The sequence below is a fragment of the Plecotus auritus genome (assembly GCF_963455305.1).
Source record: "Plecotus auritus genome assembly, chromosome: 6".
Taxonomy (NCBI): domain Eukaryota; kingdom Metazoa; phylum Chordata; class Mammalia; order Chiroptera; family Vespertilionidae; genus Plecotus; species Plecotus auritus.
In genome coordinates, this window is record NC_137773.1 from 108170987 (window position 1) to 108190966 (window position 19980).

A 19980-nucleotide genomic window follows, 5' to 3' on the forward strand; every position below is an offset into this window, starting at 1 on the left:
TCAAATTGATTTAGTTCCAGAAGATTGTATGTTTCTAGGAATTTATCCATTTCACCCACACTGTCCAATTTTGTTGGCATATAGTTGTTTGTAATATTTTCTTACAACCCTTTGTATTTCTGTGCTGTCAGCTATTCTCCTTTTTTCATTTCTGATTATATTTACTATTATTTGGGTCTTCTATCTTTTTTCCTTGATGAGTCTGGTTAAAGGTTTGTCAATCTTGTTTATCTTTTCCAAGAAAAATATCTTGTTTCATGGACCTTTTATATTATTTTTTAGACTCCATTTTGTTTATTTCTGTTCTAATCTTTATTATTTACTTTCTTCTACTCATTCTGGGCTCTGCTGTTGTTCCTTGTCTAGTTCCTTTAAGTGTAAGGCAAGACTATTTGAGATTTTACTTGTTTCTTGAGTAGGCCAGAAATGCTATCAATTTCCCATTTAGAACTGCTTGTACTGTGTCCCAAAATTTTGGGTTGTGTTTTATTTTTTTTTTCCTCATTTATTTCAAGGTATCTTTTGATTTCTTCCTTATTCATTGTTTAGTAACTTATTATTTAGCCTCCATGTCTTTATGTGTTTTCCTTTTTTTTTCTTGTGATTTCTAGTTTCATGCTATTATGGTCAGAGAAAATGCTTGACATTATTTCAATCTTCCTAAACTTATTGAGACTTGTTTTGTGTCCTAACAAGTGGTCTATCCTAGGAAATGTTCCATGTGCACTTGAAAAGAATGTATATTCTTCAGCTTTGGGGTACTCTGAAGGTATCAATTAAATCCATCTAATCTAGTGTGCTATTTAAGGCCACTGTTTCCTTAAGTTTCTGTCTGGAACTTCTATCCACTGTAGTCAATTGGGTGTTAACAACCCCTACCATGACTATATTATTGTCAACCTTTCCCTTTATATGTCCATCAAGATTTGCTTAATATATTTACATGGTCCTAGGTTGGGTACAAAATTTTTACAGGGGTTATATCTTGTTAGATTGCTCCGTTTATCATTATGTAGTATCATTCAGCCTTTGTTTTAAAGTCTATTTTGTCAGATATAGTATTGCTACCCAGCTTTTTTCTTTTTCTTTTTTTTCATTTCCATTTGCATGAAATACCTTTTTCCATCCCTTTACTTTTAGTCTGTGAGTATCTTTCACTCTGAGGTGGGTCACTGTAGACATAATATGTATGGGTCCTTTTATCCTATCCATTCATCTACCCTATGTCTTTTGATTGGAGCATTTAAGAAATTTATACTTAAAGTGATTATTGATAGGTATGTATTTATTTTCATTTTTATTCTTTTTTATTTTATTTTTTTAAATAAATCTTTATTGTTCAGATTATTACAGGTGTTCCTCTTTTTTTTTCCCCCCCATAGCCCCCCTCCACCTGATTCCCCACCCCACCACATGCCTTTACCCCCTGCCACTGTCTTCATCCATAGGTGTAAGATTTTTGTCCAATCTCTTCCCGCACCCCTTACACCCCCTTCCCCCTGAGAATTGTCAGTCCACTCCCTCTCTATGTCCCTGATTCTATTATATTCACCAGTCCATTCTGTTCTTCAGATTTTTTATTCACTTGATTTTTAGATTCACTTGTTGGTAGGTATGTATTTGATGTCATTTTGTTGTTCATAATTTTTATCTTTATCTTTTTCTTCTTCCTCTTCTTAAAGAATACCCTTCAGCATTTCATGCAATCCTGGTTTGGTAGTGATGAACTCCTTTAGCTTTTTCTTGTCTGTGAAGCTCTTTATCTGACCTTCAATTCTGAATGATAGCTTTGCTGGGTAGAGTAATCTTGGTTGTAGGTTCTTGCTGTTCATCCCTTTGAATATTTCTTGCCACTCCCTTCTGGCCTGCATAGTTTCTGTTGAGAAATCAGCTGACAGTTGTATGGGTATTCCCTTGTAGGTAATTAACCGTTTTTCTCTTGCTGCTTTCAAGATTCTCTCTTTGTCTTTTGCCCTTCACATTTTAATTATGACGTGTCTTGGTGTGGTCCTCTTTGGATTCCTCTTGTATGAGGTTCTGTGCACTTCCTGAACTTGTAAGTCTATTTCTTTCATCAGGTAGGGAAAGTTTTCTGTCATTATTTCTTCTAATAGGTTTTCAATATTTTGCTCTCTCTCTTCTTCTGGCACCCCCATAATTCGGATGTTGGTACGCTTAAAGTTGTCCCAGAGGCTCCTTACACTATCTTCATATTTTTGGATTCTTTTTTCTTTTTGTTTTTCTGGTTGGGTGTTTTTTGTTTCCTCATATTTCAGATCTTTGTTTTGACTCTTGGGGTACGTTGATCTACAGTTGAGTTTCTCTATATTCTTTATTTCAGACAGTGTATGCTTAATTTCTGACTGGTCCTTTTCCATTTTTTTTTTTTGGCATTCTCATTAAGGTCCTTGAAGGTCTCACTAAGTTCCTCAGAGGTTTTTAGAAGATTCTTGAGTAACCTTATAAATGTGGTTCTGAACTCTATGTCGTCCAGTAGTTTGCTTTCCTCCATTTCTTTCATTTGTGACATGTTTCTTTGTCTCCGCATTTAGCTGCTTCCCTGTGTTAATGGAGTGGCTTTGTGTGGTAGGTGACCTTAGGGGCCAGTAGCTCAGCCTCCCCAATCACCTGAGGTGGACGCTCTTGGTATACCCCTTTGTTGGCTGAGTGCAAAGTCTTGGTGTAGTTAAGCCTTGATTGCTGTTGGTACACTGGGAGGAACTGACCTCCAGGCCAATTAGCTGTGAGGACCCGCTGTGTCTATAATGGAAGAACTGCTGTGCTGGAGACACACTTATGGTGCAGGACTTGTTTCAGTGGGGCTTTGGTGCTCACTGAGTCTGCCTCTTGAATGTGTCACTTATGGATGTGAGGAGTTGAAATCTGGTGTTGTCTCACACTGACCACTAGGTACACTGGCTTCTGGATCTCCAATGGGTGCAGGTCAGCTACTGTCTGAGGCCACCCAGCAGGCACTACAGCGAGAACTACAGTTTTCTCCTCTTTGCTTGGGGTTTGGAGGTTTTGGAGCCGTCTGACCCGGGCTGCAAGTTTGCTAGGTTAAGCTGCGATAGGGTAGGCCATTCATATGCTAAAGCCGCTGCTTGGAGCTTGGGTGGGTTTGTAGATTGTGTGGGGCGGGGTCTCAGGGCGTCACTAGGCTAGGGCGTGGCAAACAGCGATGGCTGCCACCGCGTCCCCGCGACCCGTGCCCCAGCGCAGTAAATAATTATTCCTGCGCGTAGCTCTGCAAGCAAGCCACCCTCACTTTCCGACCCAATGGCAGACAGTCCAGCTTCTTCCCGTAGGAGTTTGGGTCCCCCGCATCTCCCCAGAAACTGGATTTCAGAGTAATTGGTGGCTTGTCTCCCTTTGGGTTGAAAAAAGCAACGCCTGCTGCCAGCCCGGATCACGTGCCTCCGTACCTTAGCTTTTCAGCACTTGTGCACGTCTCAATGCTCTTTTCTCTTTCCTTCTAGTTGTATAACTTCCACTCAACCAGCTTTCCCATGGTTCTGGGTGATAGACGTTTTGTCTTTTAGTTGTAGTTTTGAAATTATTGTGCGAGGCAGCAGTTTAGGTGTTTACCTATGCCGCCATCTTGGATCCTCCCCATTTTTATTCTTTATGCTATGTTTCTCTGTTATTTCTTCTTCTCCTCCTCCCCCCCAGTTCTTTTCTAGAACAGTAGTTGCCATCCTTTCAGACTTCATGACCACCAGTGGTCCACGGACCACCAGTTGGTGACTGCTGCTCCAAAGGTTTTCTTAAACCAGCAGTCGCCAACCTTTCAGACCTCATGGACCACCAGTGGTCTGTGGACCACCGGTTGGCGACCACTGTTCTAGAAGACCCTTTAACATTTCCTATAATATAGGTTTTGTGGAAATTAAGTCCTTCAGCTTTTTCTTCCTGGGAAGCTCTTTATTTCTCCTTCAGTTTTAAATGATAGCCTTGCTCCATATAGCAGTCTTGGTTGTACTTGATTCCTGTTTTTCATCACTTTGAATATTTCACGCCAATCCCTTCTAGTCTGAAATGTTTCTTTTGAGAAATCAACTGACAGTCTTATGGGAGCTCTATTGTAGGTAATTGTTTTTCAGTTGCTGCTTTTAAGATTCTCTCTTTGGTTTTAACCTCTGCCATTTTAATTATATGTCTTGGTGTGGGCCTCTTTGCATTCATTTTGATCGGGACTCTCTGTACTTCTTGAACTTGTCTTTTTCCTTTATTAGGTTACTTAATTTTTCTGTCATTTCTTCAAATATCTTTTCAATCCCTTGCACTCTCTATTCTCCTTCTGGTACCTTTATGATGTGGATGTTGGTAGGCTTCATACTGTCCCAAAGGTACCTTAAACTATTCACACTTTTTAAAATTCTTTTTTCATTTTGCCACTCTGTGTGTTTTCTGCTACCTTGTCTACCAAATCGCTTTTGATCCCCTACTTCAACCTAATGTTTATTCTTTCTAGTGTATTCTTCATTTTGGACATTATATTCTTCATTTCTGACCAGATATTTTTAATGGTTTCTATATTCCTTTTCTCTTATAATTCTAAGTTCCTTGAGCATCCTTATAACCATTCTTTGGAACTCTGTATATCATCAATTGCTTGCTTCCATTTCATTTAGCTCTTTTTCTGAAGATTTATCCTATTCTTTCACTTGGGGCTTGTTTCTTTGTCTTCCCATTTTAGCTGCCTCTTTCTGTTGTTTCAATGTAGTAGGTAGATCTGCTATGACTCTCAGTCTTGGTAGGGTGGACTTATGCAGTACATGTCCCGCAGGACTGCAATGTGCAGTCTCCTTAATCACCTGATCTGGGTGTTGCAGGAATGACTCTTGTGAGGGTTATGTGGGCCCTTCTCTTATAATTGAGTCTTGATTGCTATTGGCCCGTTCATGGGTGGGGTCAGTCTTCAGGCTGGCTGACTGTGAGGATCGATCCCAACCAGAGTGTATGAGCTTTGTGCAGGTGCTGACTACACAGAGCTAAATTCTCCTCTGCAGGGTCTGGTGCCTGCCAAGATCTTCCTTTGGGTATGCAACTTGTGAAGCTTACTGGATCTTGCTCTGATGTTGTCTAAAGTTGGCCGTGGGTGTGTTGGTTCTGGGGCCTCTTAGGAGGAACTCTACACAGTCCAATGTCAGATGCTGCCTTTAACTATCATTGGGCATCCTGTTTGAAGCTTCAAAGTGATCTACAGTTGTGGCGGCCTCTGCTGGACCTGGCTTTGCACAGGTAGAAACAAGCTGTGCACTATGGCTGGCTTTTACAAGTTCCAGGCCCAGGAAAAGGTCCACAAAAGTCCCAACACACCCTCAGATCCACCTCTGCCTGTCAGGCTCAATCACTGAAAGAGCTTCTGGCAGTACTCCAGTTGGACAAGGCAGGTTCAATCGCCAGGTAGGGGTAACTGGTGTTCGCCAGATTGATACAGGTTCAAACTCAGTGCCAATGCTGGGTCTGAGGCCACTCAGCAAATGTCCCAGTGTATAGAAAGTCTACCTGCCACCCACTGGGTGCTCACACACATTTGTGATGGAGTGTGGTCAAGGGAGTCATCAGAATAAGGCCAGCAGAGTTTATCAGGTCCAAAAAGAGCAAAATTTGGCCCTGTGAAGGGAGGGCTTTGTACCAGTCGAGCATGTAAAGAAAAATGGTCTCACTACTAAAGCTACACAACTCAGTCTGTCCCAGAATCTGTCCAGTCACAGCAGAAGGATAGGTCTAGTGGACCTCCCATGAGGAGGAGCTGTCAGTCACGCTTGGGGGAAGGTGGTACGAGTGGCCCTCACTGCAAGGCCACACAACTCAATCTGTCCTGGACTCTGCCCACCAGGAGTCAGAAGGGTGGGGCTAGTGGATCTCCCCTGCAGGGGGGGTGCCTCCAGTCAGGTTCACCAGAAAGTGGGTGGAATGGCCTCCACTCCAAAGCTACACAACTCAGTCACTGAAAGTCACTGAGTCTGCCTGGACTTCTACATCCAAGCCCAGGCAGCTGACTCCTCAGCAGGACCCATGCTACACAGGGTGGGACAACAGGGAGTCCAGAGGGTAGTCTTACTGCATTCCCCCAGGCTAATACCATATGGAAGGGAATGCTCTCCCCAAGAAAGATGGCATCTGTGGTATGGGAGATGGACTCAGCATAGGAATTCTGGCAGCTGTCCCTTCATCTCTCTCTCTCCAGAGCTACAAACCCCAGTCTCTCCTTAGGAGATTCTAATCTGCTCCACCCTCCTTCCACTGGAGCACAGGGTGAGTGGCTGAGAACAAGATTTTGTGCACTGGGCTTTTAAGAGGGTGCCTGTGTCTTCCTGGCAGACAGATTTACTGCTGATTTTCACAGCCATATGTTATATGGACACCCCTTCCCAGCTCTAATGCTCTGGCCTGGAGAGCCCAGATTGGGGTTGAGACCCCATGCTTTTCAGGGGGGATGTTAGCAGCTGAGATATCCCTCCAAAATTTCAGCCACTGCCCATGGGAGCAGGACCAGCCCTTTTTGTGTCTCTGCCCTTCCTACCAGTCTTGATGTGGCTTCTTCTAAAAATCCTTGGTTATAAGACTTTTCTTCAGCTAGTCTTCAGTTGATTATTGAGGCTGATTGCTCTATATTTTAGTTATAATTCTAGTTTTTAGTCCTAGGAGGAGGTAAATGTAACATCCACCTACTCCACTGCCATCTTAGATTTCCCTCCCACAACTTTTTAAATGATGGACAAATATAAAATAGGTAAAAAATAAAAATTTAAAAAACTATTACGTACACTGAGTGATCTTTCACTGAAGAAATCTGGTGAGATATACATATAAAGGGCAAAATAAAATAATTGCTATAAGAGATTGGCCAATCTGGACCCCAAATGAAACCTATCTGCTTCAATTTCTGGCTTTTCCACAAGTTTATTCCACAAGTGGGAGGAAGACAGAGCAGCCTCAGAGGGGAACAATGAGCACACATGCAATACCCACAACTTTTTACTTTATACTTACGCCTCTTTGTAAAAGAGCATGAACCCCAGGAGGTCTCGGAAGTCAGGGGGCCAGTACGGCTCCCATTTCAGCAAGATCTTGTCAAAAGATGTCCGAATGTAAGAAAATTTAAGTAATTCATTTTCACCTAGAAAAGTGTTTTTTTTCCAAAAAAAAAACACAAAACCCAACAAACAGTATCAGTATTTCATCATTTATTTCAGCACAAAGCAGTGATCCTACACTCCCAAGAATGTCCATGAAAAGGAGATGAAAAAGAGATGTCAACCTGCTGTTCCATGGACAGGTCTTGCTCCCACATGTGTCTCCCAGTATGTGAGGGCAATAACTGGTCATGGCAGTTGGCCCATACTGCCAGCCAATTACCTTGCAAGAGGCTCAACTGAAAAATAGCAGTTTGCACCAATGTGAGAAGGAAAATTGGACAACAGGTAAGAGTCCTGACACAATTTTGACATGCACATGGACTTTTAAGCCTGACATGTCAGAAGATGTAACTCTAGTGCAAATGAGCACATGCCAAGTGAGTTTAGATCATTATACCTTGGACAGACAATTTCTTGACTCTCTAGTATCTTGGAGAAAGTAATTTCCTTTGCCTGGAATGCAAGTTTTCCCATAAGCTCCACCCCAACCTCACTCTTCAACCTCAGAATTCCCACAGTGTGGACCACATTCTGCTGTAAAGAATCAACTCTGCATGACAGTATTACGGAAGCCCTGGCAGCTCAGTGCTCAAATACTCCTTCAAGAGAGAACCTATCACAGGATTGCAGTCAGCTGACAGTCTCCAGCTGTATGCAGGGCCTGTAGTAACATTTGATCAAAGGCCATATATAAGGAGGTATTATTCATTCATTCATTCATTCAATGCTTATGTAACATCTTCCAGTATCAGGCACTGTATCTGATACAGAGACACCTGTCCTCAGTTTTTCAGAAAGCCTATCACACATAGAGTTGTGTAAGCTCATAGGGGAGGCAGTGCTAATCCCTAGGGGCCACTGTGGTAGGTAAAGAGAAGGGAAGCCACACTATCTGGTCCATAGGCTAGAAGTACCGGGCCATCACCACTTACAGGATGCCTGGTCCCCATTAGTCTTCAAGGCAATGTCGGTCCTCTCCTGGCGTCCCTTGGTTCCTGAAATTTCTTCCATCTTGTGAATTTCCGACAAGCAGAGTTTGGGATTATAGTGGAAGAAGAGTTTCCCCTGAGTTATGGTGAGGTTGTGTTTGCTCCAGTCCCATAGCTGCCTTAGGTTCTGGTTGTCCAAGGCATAGAAAGAGTAGTTCCTATGGAAACACACACACCTAGTCATTCATTGGCTTGTAATCTCCAACTATAGGATGGTGGGGCCATGGCTGGAGTTGATCTTGCCCAGCAGTACATACCCAGCCCTAACCATTTGCTTGGCACGTACTTAGTAAGTATAAAATGGGGGGTGGGAGGGCCAAGAGAATTTGAGGAAGCGTTCATGGCCAGGAAGGTAACTGAACTCCATCCTGTGGGGAGGAGAGTAAGACTAAATGGATTGAGATATGGGTTTCACAGAGGGGAAAGACTAAACAAAGGCACCTGGGCTGGGCCCAAGGAAGAGCAAATTAGCCTGCTCTGTCCAAGAGGTGATAGGAAACAAGACTGGAGAGCTGCAGTGGGTCAAACCCTCTAGTATCCTGGATACCAAACCAAGACTAAGACCATGTGACCATACTGGGTCGGCAGAGGGGAGCCACTGAAGGTTTTATAACAACTTAGTAACTTGATTAGACCTGTGCCTGTGGGCCACCTGCACATAATAAACGGGAGAATGAAAGCATCTAGGTCTGTGTTGTACAATACAGAAGACATTAGCCACTTCTGGCTACTGAGCGCCTGAAATGTGGCCATTCTGAACTGTACTGGAAGTAAAACACAGATCTTGAAGACTTAGCATACAAAATAAAAGAATATGAAAGATCTCCTTTATAATATTTTATATTGGTTCCAAGTTGAAATGGCATTTTAGATGTAATGGGTTAAGTAAAATACATTGTTAAAATTCATTTCACCTATTTCTTTTTAAAATGTGGCTATTAGAACACTTGAAGTCACATGTGACTTGCATTATATTTCCGTTGGACAGCACTGGTCTAGTTCTAGGATGCCCAGCTTAGGATCATTGGAATAATCCAAATAAAGTCTGAACTTCAACAAAAAAAGCAGTTGTATGGCAGAAAAATAAACAGGAGCTGGTGAATGATTAAAGAACGTAGTCTAAACAATTCTATGGATTGGTTTCTTGAAACCATTCACATGCCCCTCTTCCTTTGCCTTCCTCTACTATACAGACTGGAAAATGTAAATATTCACTTTCCCACTCCCTTGCATCTAGAAGCAGCCACATAAATCAATTCTGGCCAAGGAGATATAAACAGAATTCAATGTTGGGGGTGAGAATGTGGGAGATTCCAGACAATATTTTGAAAGAGACATTCTCAATTGTCATATATCTTTGTCCCTTTCCTTTTTCCCTGTCAGTTCTACAGATGTAAGGCAGCCATTCTGTGACCATGATCACATAAAGATGGAAAAAGCCTGAGTCCTATCCTTGATGACATTGGTGGATGGCCTTCCTCAGACTTCTTGTTCATAAGTTCATCTCAATCTGCATGAAACAGGGCTGGGCTGGATTTCTATCATTTTACTAACTGAAATAGGGTCAGCGTAAACTCAAGGGTAGGGAATCCAAGAAATAAGGAAGAAAACCCAGGAGGCCAGCAGAGTATCTTGGGTAGGTAGAATACTATAGGCCAGAAGAGATAAGATTTCATTAAGGAACAGGTGAAATCAGTATGAATGGGACCAGGCTGTGAGAAGGCGCTGGAGGCAGCAATTGAAGGGTCCTGGTCAGGCTTGCACGCCAACTCACAGTGAAGCCAAGATGGCCAGACACCATTTCATTGCAGCTAGCACCCTGGGAGGGCACAACGTTAGGCTGTACCCCTATGACTTCCAAGAATGACTGTAAATGGGTACCACTTTTCTTGGCTGGGTCTTCAGACATGTTCCAACACACATTGCTCTCTCTCAAGGTTCTCCAGGCACTTTCTCCTAGTAGATGTTTTTCTGGCTTTAAAAATCCCTAAGTTACAGTAGAGTGACTGTGGTTAGCAACACTGTATTGAATATTTGAAAGCTGCCAAGAGAACAGATCTTAAAGGTTCTCATTATAAAGAAAAACACTTTTTGTAGTTATGTATGGTGATGGATGTGAAATAGACTTATTGTGGTGATCATTTCAGAATATACACAAATACTGAATCATTATGGTGTATACCTGAAACTAATATAATATACTAGAGGCCCGGTGCACGAAATTCGTGCACAGGGGTGTGTCCCTCAGCCCAGCCTGCACCCTCTCCAATCTGGGACATCCCTCTCACAATCCAGGACTGCTGGCTCCCACTGCTCGCCTGCCTGCCTTCCCGATTGCCCCAACTGCTTCTGCCTCTTAGCCTGATCACCCCCTAACCACTCCCCTGCCAGCCTGATGCCTAACTGCTCCCCTGCCAGCCTGATTGCCCCTAACTGCCCTCCCCTGCAGGCCTGGTCCCCCCCCAAGTGCCCTCCCCTGCAGGCCTGGCCCCCCTCAGCTGCTCTCCCCTGCAGGCCTGGGTACCCCCAACTTCCCTTCCCTGCAGTCCCGGTCGCCCCCAACTTCCCTCCTCTGCCGACCTGGTCACCCCTAACTGCCCTCCCCTGCAGGCTTGATCGCCCCCAATTGCCCTCCCTTGCAGGCCTGGTCCCTCCCAACTGCCCTCCCCTGCTGGCCATCTTGTGTCCACATGGGGGCTGCCATCTTGTGTGTTGGAGTGATGGTCAATTTGCATATTACTCCTTTATTAGATAGGATAGAGGCCTGGTGCACAGGTGGGGGCCAGCTGGTTTGCCCTGAAGGGTGTCCCAGATCAGGGTAGGGGGGGTCCCTTGGGGCGTGGGGCGGCCTGGGCGAGGGGCCTGTGGTGGTTTGCAGGCCGGCCACGCCCCCGGCGGCCCAAGCAGAGGCCCTGGTATCTGGGATTTATTTATCTTCTATAATTGAAACTTTGTAGCCTTGAGCAGAGGCCAGGGCCGGCCAGGAAGCTTGGCTTCCTCCATCGCCAGGGAAACCCAAGCCTCCTGCTCGCTCCGTGGCCGCAGCCATCTTGGTTGGATTAATTTGCATACTTGCTCCTGATTGGCTTGTGGGCGTAGCAGAGGTACGTCAATTTGCATGTTTCTCTTTTATTAGTATAGATACATCATTAAGTGTTTCTATTCTTCCCCCAGTTTTACTGAGCTATAATTGACATCGAACATCAGTTTTAGGTGTACAATATAATAATGTGACATTTATATGTTGCAAAATGATTATTACACTAAGTTTAGTTAACATCCATCCCCTCACATAGTTAAGAAATACTTTTTTTCTTGCGATGAGAACTTTTAATATCCACTCTCCCAGCATCTTTCAAATATATAACACAGTATTGTTAACTGCAGTCACTATGCTGTACAGTAGATACCCAGGACTTATAGCTGGAAGTTCATACCTTTTGACCATCTTCATCCATTTTGCATCCTCCTCCCAAATCCCCACCCCTGACTCTGGCACCCACCAATCCGTTCTCTATAGCTATGATCTTGGGTTATTGTTGTTTTTGTTTTTTTAAGATTCTACATGTAAGTGAGATCATACAGTATTTATCTTTCTCTGTCTGCCTTACTTTGCTTAGCATAATGCCCTCTAGGTCTATCCCTGTTGTCACAAATGGCGGCAGCTCATTCTGTTTTATGAATAATATGACTAAATAATGCTCCCTGTATATATAAATGCACACACCACATTTTCTCTATCTATTCATCTGTAGATAGATACTCAGGTTGTTTCCATGTCTTGGCAAAAACCCCTAACTTTTTATAACTCACACACTTCCTAGTTAGTGCTCAGGCCATAGACATAGAATCAGACCCACATACCCAACTTCCAAGGTATTCCCCTGAATCAGACGTAACTTCCGGAAGAAGGAAAGTGACACCAGCGCATAGGAACGGCGGATTTTCAGATACCCTGAAATTTCTTCAATGAGGCCGAGGTTGGCCTCCAGCTCAGCTGCCAGGTTGTCTAAGGAAAAGAGAAAATATCCAGTGATATTTAATTCCTGTTCTTATGCTTTAAATATCTGCATGAAATATCTTCTAATCTTCCTATAATTTCCCATAGTAAGGAGTTAAATTACAAGCTGAAGATGACTTTGACATATCCTGCTCAAAAAGAATCACACTTAATTAAAATACAATCCAAAGTCCTTACTACGGGGTCAGCAAATCCCTAAGTAAGTGACTACTGCTTTTTTTTCTCATATCCTACCTTGCTCCCACTACTCCAGACACTGAGGCCTCTACACCGTCCCCTCAGCAGACCATGCACACGCTGCCTCAGGACTTTGCCTGGCTGCCTCTTTGCCCAGAATGTCACTCTCCCATCTATTAGCCCGGTTCGCTCTATTACCAACACAAAGCATGGCTCCTCTGACCAGAAACTCTTCTAAAATAGCAACCTCTTATTCCGCTTCAGAGGTTTGCAAATTCCAGTCCACTGGCCAAACCCAGTCTGCTTTGTAAATAAAGTTTTTTTGGCACAGAGCCACACCCATTTGTTCACATGTTCTCCACAAGGGCAGAGTTGAGGAATTGTAACAGACACCCTCTGGCCTGCCAAGCTGAATAAATTTATTATATGGCACTTTATAAGAAAAGGGTACCCATCCCACTCCCTCCATTGCCACACTGTGCTTCCCTTCATAGTGGGACCACTGCCAGAGTTTCCATCATAAGTTGATCTGCTTATTTGCAAGATGCATCATGCACAGACTTTGCCTTGTTCACTGAATATTCGCAAATGTTTGCTGAATACATAAACAAAGGAATGCCTATTTGCCTGTGACAGTATTTCTGGAAACACAGTCCTTAGACCTGCAATAGGGAATGTTGCCGTTTGTTAAAAATGCAAATTCCTGATGTCCCAGCTACGAATGTGGAAAATCAGAATCTCAGCAGGGAGAGTGGGACCAGATGAGCTATGAATTACAGGTCTGGTAACAAATGGCTGGGTGGCTCCACTGACTGGGAAACCACTCAAGATAGTCTTACAATCGTCGAGGAAGCAGGAAGCAAAGTCTAAACCATTTTCCCTCTCCACTCCCAGGGACCGTGGACCCCAGCGGGACCCCCCGGCACTCACTGCCCCCACGAATGTTGATGATGAGGCTCCCGTTGATGACGGTGCATCCTCGAAGCTCCTGGGCAGATGTCACTGAGTCAATGGTCTTCTCACCTTCCAGGATGTGACAGACCTTGGGACAGGGGCCCAGACACGGAGCGCACATCAAGCTGAGTAAAAAGCAAAGAAACAGGGGTCAGGGTACACAGGACCCCCCTCCACACAGCAGACACATGTTGCACAGGGTCCCAAGTGACGCCCACAGCACTGCTAACATCTGAGGCCCGAGAGTGCTCCATTGTGAGGGCTGTCCTGAGCATCGAGGGTGTTGAGCAGCACCCCTCAGCTTCACCCACTGATCCCCAATAGCACTCCCACCCAAGGACTGAAAGCCAAAGATGTCTCCAGACATTGTCCCCTGAAGGAAGAGGCCAAAGGGCCCAGCTAGAAACCACTCCCTACAGCGGCAGGCTTACACCCCTTCCCTGCAGCAGCAGGTCCCCAGCATTACCAGGGGACTAACGCTTCTTCCCCCACACGGCAGGGCTCCCGCTGCACTCCAGACCGAGAGGATTCACTGAACCCCACGGAGACAGGATCTCCTTCTACCCTGTGGAGACAGGACTCACTTTTACCCCGAATGGATGGGCTCCTGGAGTCACCAGACCTCACCCTACCAGCACCATTAATAACAAAGCTGTGACCGTAAGTGCATGTAGAGTATGCCGCACATTAAGCTTTGATTGCCGAGGCACCCACTTCAGGGGACATACATCTTGAATAAACACAACGCCAGCCTATGATACAGTGAGCAGTAAAACCACCAGCGAGGGCATCAGCTCCTTCCACCCATGAAGGCCCTTCTTGCAGAAAGCCCCGGGTCACCCAGATACCTGACTACTTGGGTGACCCTGCTTCCCCCTTCCTGGACCCTAATTCCTGTTCTTATGCTTTAAATTCGACAATAAAGAGAGAACCAGGAAACAGCAGATGCTTCACTCTCAGACTTATTACAGGCAGAGCCCCGGGCCCCACCCCCTCGCTCTTTCTCTCTGCCACCCCAGGACCTAGTTCTGTGGCCCTGGGGCGTGCCATGTCCCCTCCAGGACCTGTGAGTTAACAAGTCTGTTCCTCAAAGTTCCCTCGTGGTTTCATTTTGAAGTGTGTCCTGTGATCACAGTAAGAACCATGAGGGCCAGTCAAGCCATCAGCAGGGGCCCTGGTGGGGGAATGTCTATGGAGCTCCCTCCAAGGAATGGGTGTGCAGTGCGCCTTCCTAAAGGAGGGGGTACCATCAGTAGGCTCGGGATCCACAAAGTGTTACAGCTTTGTTTTAGTTCTGAGAGCTGTTTCAGAAAATGATTGAACCCAAAGGGTTTGTGGGAACCCCCAGATTTATAGCCAATCGATCGATCAGAAGTGTGGGTGGCCTAAGGACCCCAAAGTGTGGCTGGTGTCAGAAGCGAGGGCAGTCCTATGGAGAACAGTCTTCATCCTGTGGTTTGATACTGACTCCAGGTGGCTCGTGTCCAATGGTAGTGTGTGCACCCTGTGGCGCCAGCACAGCTGCAGTGCATGCAGAATTGTGACCAAAAGTTTGGTTCTTTTGTTGGTCTTACAACTATTCACTGAGCACTATGTGACAGGTGACACTCTAAGCTAGAGATCCACAAACTATAGCCGCATGCCACATCCACGGCCACCTGTTTTTTAAAGAACGTTCTATACAACCACAACCACTGGTTTATGGACCATCCGTGGCTATCCTCATGCCCGCATGTCAGAGTAGCTGCAGCAGAGACCATATGGCCTTCAGACTAAAAATATTTACACTCTGGCCCCTGCCAATGCCGGCTCCAAGGCACAGGCACACGAGGGAACAAAACAACCGACTATCCCTGGGGACATTATCAATGGCCACACGTGCTGTTCGGCCTTCCCATCAAGTGGGGTCTATGTCCTCCTCCGGTGAATCGGGGCGTGGCCAGATGGATTGCTCTGGCCCAGTGGTCGGCAAACTGCGGCTCGCCGCTCTGTTGACTAATGAGTTTGCCGACCACTGCTCTGGCCGATGGGACATTAGCAAATGCGATGTCAGTAGAGGCTTGAAAAGTACTTGCACATTGGAGCATGCCCTTCCTGGCTGCCAGGACGGGAAACCACACGGAGAGAGGTCCCGGCTGCCCATCTAAGATATGAGCAGCTGGCTATCTTATGCCATCGGTCAGGGCTGACCCTGCCCATGTCAGACAAACCTTCCATCAACCATCAGCAATCCTAGGTGAGTGTGAGGTACGAAGTGCTGGGTGCTCCACCAGGCAGCAGGAGCTAACTGATACCCTGGGGAAGCCGCTGGTGGAGTTGAGGAAAATTAATAAATTGACAATGACAATATCAGCCTGTGGTGTAAGCCATGAAAAGAGTTAAAACTGAGTGATGTGCCGAAAAGGAGCTAGACAGCGAATCCAGACAAAGTGGGCAGACGGGGAAGGACTCAAAGGAGGTGACTTACAAGCTGTGACCTGGACAAGAAGAAGGGCGCCGGGCAAAGATCAAGGGGCAGAGCATTCGATGGGAAGGGAACAGGGACACATGACATTCACCCCAAACACCGAGTCCTCCCCATCTCGGTGAGCACACACTGCTCTCGGCAGGCATCTCAGAGTGACCACATGACTCTGCATGTGCCCCCAGACCTCTGCTCTGAAACACCAAGAACTATTTCTGGATAAGCCACCGGAATGGAAGAAAGCATATCTGGTCCTATTTGATATAAAACCACATTAGAAAATGTGATAGGACTAACGTATTTCATAAGAACATCTTTCATTTTTAAAAGCTTCAGAAGAAAAAAATATTAATTTTTTTCAAAACCTTCGAAGTAGATTGTGCCTGAATGAGTTGTCATTAGCACCGCTTGCTTTGCCCTCTCTCATGCAGCGAAGGTCACAAGCATTGCGGGACACAGCATCCATTTCCTGAGGTGTGGGCTCCAGGGGCCACCACACCATCAGGAGAACATTAAGGAAGGTTGCTGGGCTTCTCAGAGAGAATACCTTCCATTTAAAGCCAATGTCTTTTAAATACACATCTTCCTAGAAGATTAATTTAAAAAACAAACAAAAAGGAATCAAAAGGAATATGGTCATTTCCCCAACCTTACTGATGAACTGGCCCAAAAAAGAAAAAGAAAAGGGTCTTTCTGGCATGCAAAGTGATTTATAGTTGCCTATTTTTGGTCAACAAAGCCACGTAACAGGTTTTTGTAAAAAAAAAACCAAAAAAAAAAACAACAAAAAAAAAACAATAAAACATGTTGTACTTGCAAGTTTCACAAATATTTGAAGAGAGCCTCATAAGAACTGAAATAAAGATTGTTTTTCGGGAAATAAAACTTCCCACCAGAACACTCTCATCTGGCTAATTCTCAGATCTGAAGAGGGAGCTTTTCTAGGTGAGCAGGTCAGCTCAATGCCCCTCGGTGAGCGCCTGTTTCTGATCTGTTTTTGTGTTGTTTTGTGGAGGGTTTTCTCAAACCCGCAACACAAAATCCAGGAACCAGATTTTTTAAGCTTGGTTACAGCCCCAAGAAACCAAAATAGCTCCTCTAAGAAGCTAACAAGATGAACAAAGAGTCTGCAATGTGTGTGCAAAGGACATCTGACTCACAACAAAGAAAGAAAACCGCTTCCAAGCACGAGAAAGCCCTGCGAATAATCGAGAATCAAGTCTCTTCCTTCTCGTGCTCTGGGCTGATCTCAACGCACTGTCCAGCTCCAGATCAGAAGAAGCATAAAAAACCTGAGCTCCACTTTGGGCGTAAGAGCTAGAAGGCACAGCAGTGGGGACAGTCCCGCAAATGTGAAGGATTCTATGGGAAGCCAAGGACTGCTGTCTGCGTACTTTCTATTCCCAAAGCTAGCTAAGCACAGACAGCTTTAACAATCATGTCCAAGATGCCAAAGTACTTACTCTGGCCCTTTACAGAGACCGTTTGTCGACTCGGCTGCAAAGGCCAGGACCAAAACAGGAGGCAGACATGGATCCACGGTACCCAAGTACACCCCCTGGTCATCACAGCGCCCTTACCCATAGCAATGGAGTCTGGGTTTTCACACAGGATTTTTTGTTTTGTTTATTAAAAATTTTTAATGTTGACATTATTGCAATTGCCCCCATTTTCCGCCCCCTTTGCCAGCCTCCACCCACTCCCCCCTCCCTTGGCCTTCACCACACTACTGTCCGTGCCCAGGGGGTGTGCACGTATGTTCTTTAACTAATCCCTTCACCTTCCTCATCCAGTCAACCTCAGGCACCAGCCAGTCTGTTCCATGTTTCCTCGCTTCGGTTCCATTTTGTTCGTTAGTTTATTTATTTATTTATTAAATTTCTATTTTATTGATTTTTATATAGAGAGGAAGGGAGAGGGATAGAGTTAGAAACATCGATAAGAGAGAAACATCGATCAGCTGCCTCCTGCACACTCCCTACTGGGGATATGCCCGCAACCAAGGTACATGCCCTTGACCGGAAGCAAACCTGGGACCTTTCAGTCCTCAGGCCAATGCTCTAGCCCAGGGGTGGGCAAACTTTTTGACTCGAGGGCCACAATGGGTTCTTAAACTGGACTGGAGGGCCGGAACAAAAGCATGGATGGAGTGTTTGTGTGAACTAATATAAATTCAAAGTAAAGGAGCGGAGGGGAGAGCAAGAGAACCGGATAGAACAGCCGGATCCGGCCCGCGGGCCGTAGTTTGCCCATGGCTGCTCTAGCCACTGAGCCAAACTGGGTAGGGCCTGTTAGTTTATTTTGTTCATTAGATTTTAACAGGTGGCACCCCCTCACCAGCCCCCATGTTCCTTTCCCTCCCGCCAAGAACCCACACCCGGGACTCACTTGCTGGAATTCATCGTGTACCCAGAGGGACACTCAGGAATGCACTTGTTGTTGTGAATGACGTACTGATGGCAGCCCTGCCTCCGTGAGTTCTTGCATTTGTTGTGCAGGTCCAGGCAGAAGCTGAAGTTCACACAGCGCCAGTCTTGGAAGTGATAGTACGGGGGCGGGCAGGTCTCCACACACCTACCATCCAGGTAGAAGTTGCGGCAGGCCACGCACTTGGTGGGGTCGTCGGGCTCAGAGCAGCTGCCCAGGCACTCGCCGTGGCAGCAGAGGCCCTCAGCAGTGCAGCCGTGCGACTTACAGCTGGTCGGGCAGACTGGTGAGAGAAAAAAACCAGCTGGTCAATGGGTTGCCCAGTTCCTGTCTGCAAGAACAGCGGTGCTAGATTAGGGAGAGCAAGCGAAACAAAATAACAACAGCCTCACTTCTACAGCACATGCTGGGCCCCAGGCACAAAAACATAAACAAAAGCACGAACTCATTTAAGCCCCCAAACCATGGTGTGCCATAAATGTTTAACAACCACTTCAGAGAGAGGGGAGGAGATAAGACAGGATCTGACCTACAGCATCTGCCAATTTCCACAATGTAAATACCACCAACCTAAAGTACTGAACATGGAGCTGGTGAGAGATACATGGTACCACAGCATAAACAGTACTTCCACCATATAGACTGAATAGTAACAAATAACCTCAAAAGCATAAATACAGCCGCCCTCCCTTATCTATGGGGGATTCATTCCAAGACCACCAGTGGATGCCTAAGTCTTGAATAGTACCCAACTCTATAGATATAATGTTTCCTCCTGTACATACATACCTATGATAAAGCTTAACTTATAAATTAGGCACAATAAGAGATTAACAACAATAACTAATAAAACAGTAATTATAACAATAGACTGTAATAAAAGTTATGTGAATGTGGCATTATGAAGTAAAATAAGGTCACTTACACACAAGCACTGCGATACCATGACAGTCAATCTGATCATCGAGCCGCTACTAAATGACCAACGAGCAGGGAGCATATAAATGGTGGAGACACTGGTGAGTCACATCTCGGGAGGGACTGAGTGGGATAGCAAGAGATTTCATACTACCCAGAACAGTGCACAATTTAAAACTTATGAATTGCTTCATTCTGGAATTTTTTGTAATATTTTCAGACCACAGGTCACTGAAAATATGGAAAGAGAAACCACGGATAAGAAGGGACTACTTATAGAAGACTGTAGTGAGATCATTAGGATGCAGTGAATTCTGAGTATTTATTAGAAATACTTTGGTTTTAACCTAATTTGTTTAATTGTAAGTTTATATTATTTAAATTGTAATTAATAGCTTAACAACCAGTTCGCAAATTTCCTGAAAATTAAACAGTTGACTCCAGCAAACCAGCTCGAGCACACAACTGCAGTACTGGTATAAACAGATATATGATTGTCTCCATTTTACAAAGGGGGAAACTAAGGCACAAGAAGGTTAAGCAAATTGCACACCAGTCACATACTGCTTCAACAGACATGAGCTTACATTAATCTAGATACTGCAGCCACTGCAGGGCCACAGGCCCTGCCTTAGGGAGCACACAGTCTCATGAAGAAGGCATCCTAGTTACTCAAACACACAAGCGTGTAATTGGATATGCAACACGCACTGTGCCAGAGGTGACGAGAGGTAACATTCCTGCTGTGACTTGAAGGAGATGACGGATGGCAGGGAAGAGAAGGCCCTGGGGACAGGGGCAGATGCTGTACATGGATTTCGTGGCTGGAGACATTTTCTGGTTCAAGGCAACTGAACTTGTCCACTGTAGGCTGGGCCCATG

At 45.2% G+C, this 19980-nt stretch overlaps 1 protein-coding gene across 3 annotated transcripts in view; it reads right to left on the bottom strand.

Annotated features, from left to right (window-relative positions):
* Positions 1–19980, bottom strand: part of INSR (insulin receptor) — a 167549-nt gene that overhangs the window by 56805 nt on the left and 90764 nt on the right. For all 3 annotated transcript variants that reach the window (XM_080671540.1, XM_080671539.1, XM_080671538.1), the window contains exons 3-7: positions 18142–18463; positions 13266–13414; positions 12002–12146; positions 8081–8295; positions 7003–7129 (exon numbers count right to left, since the gene is read on the bottom strand). In XM_080671540.1, the coding sequence (XP_080527666.1) occupies positions 7003–7129; positions 8081–8295; positions 12002–12146; positions 13266–13414; positions 18142–18463 (958 nt within the window). The remainder of the gene's footprint in view (positions 1–7002; positions 7130–8080; positions 8296–12001; positions 12147–13265; positions 13415–18141; positions 18464–19980) is intronic.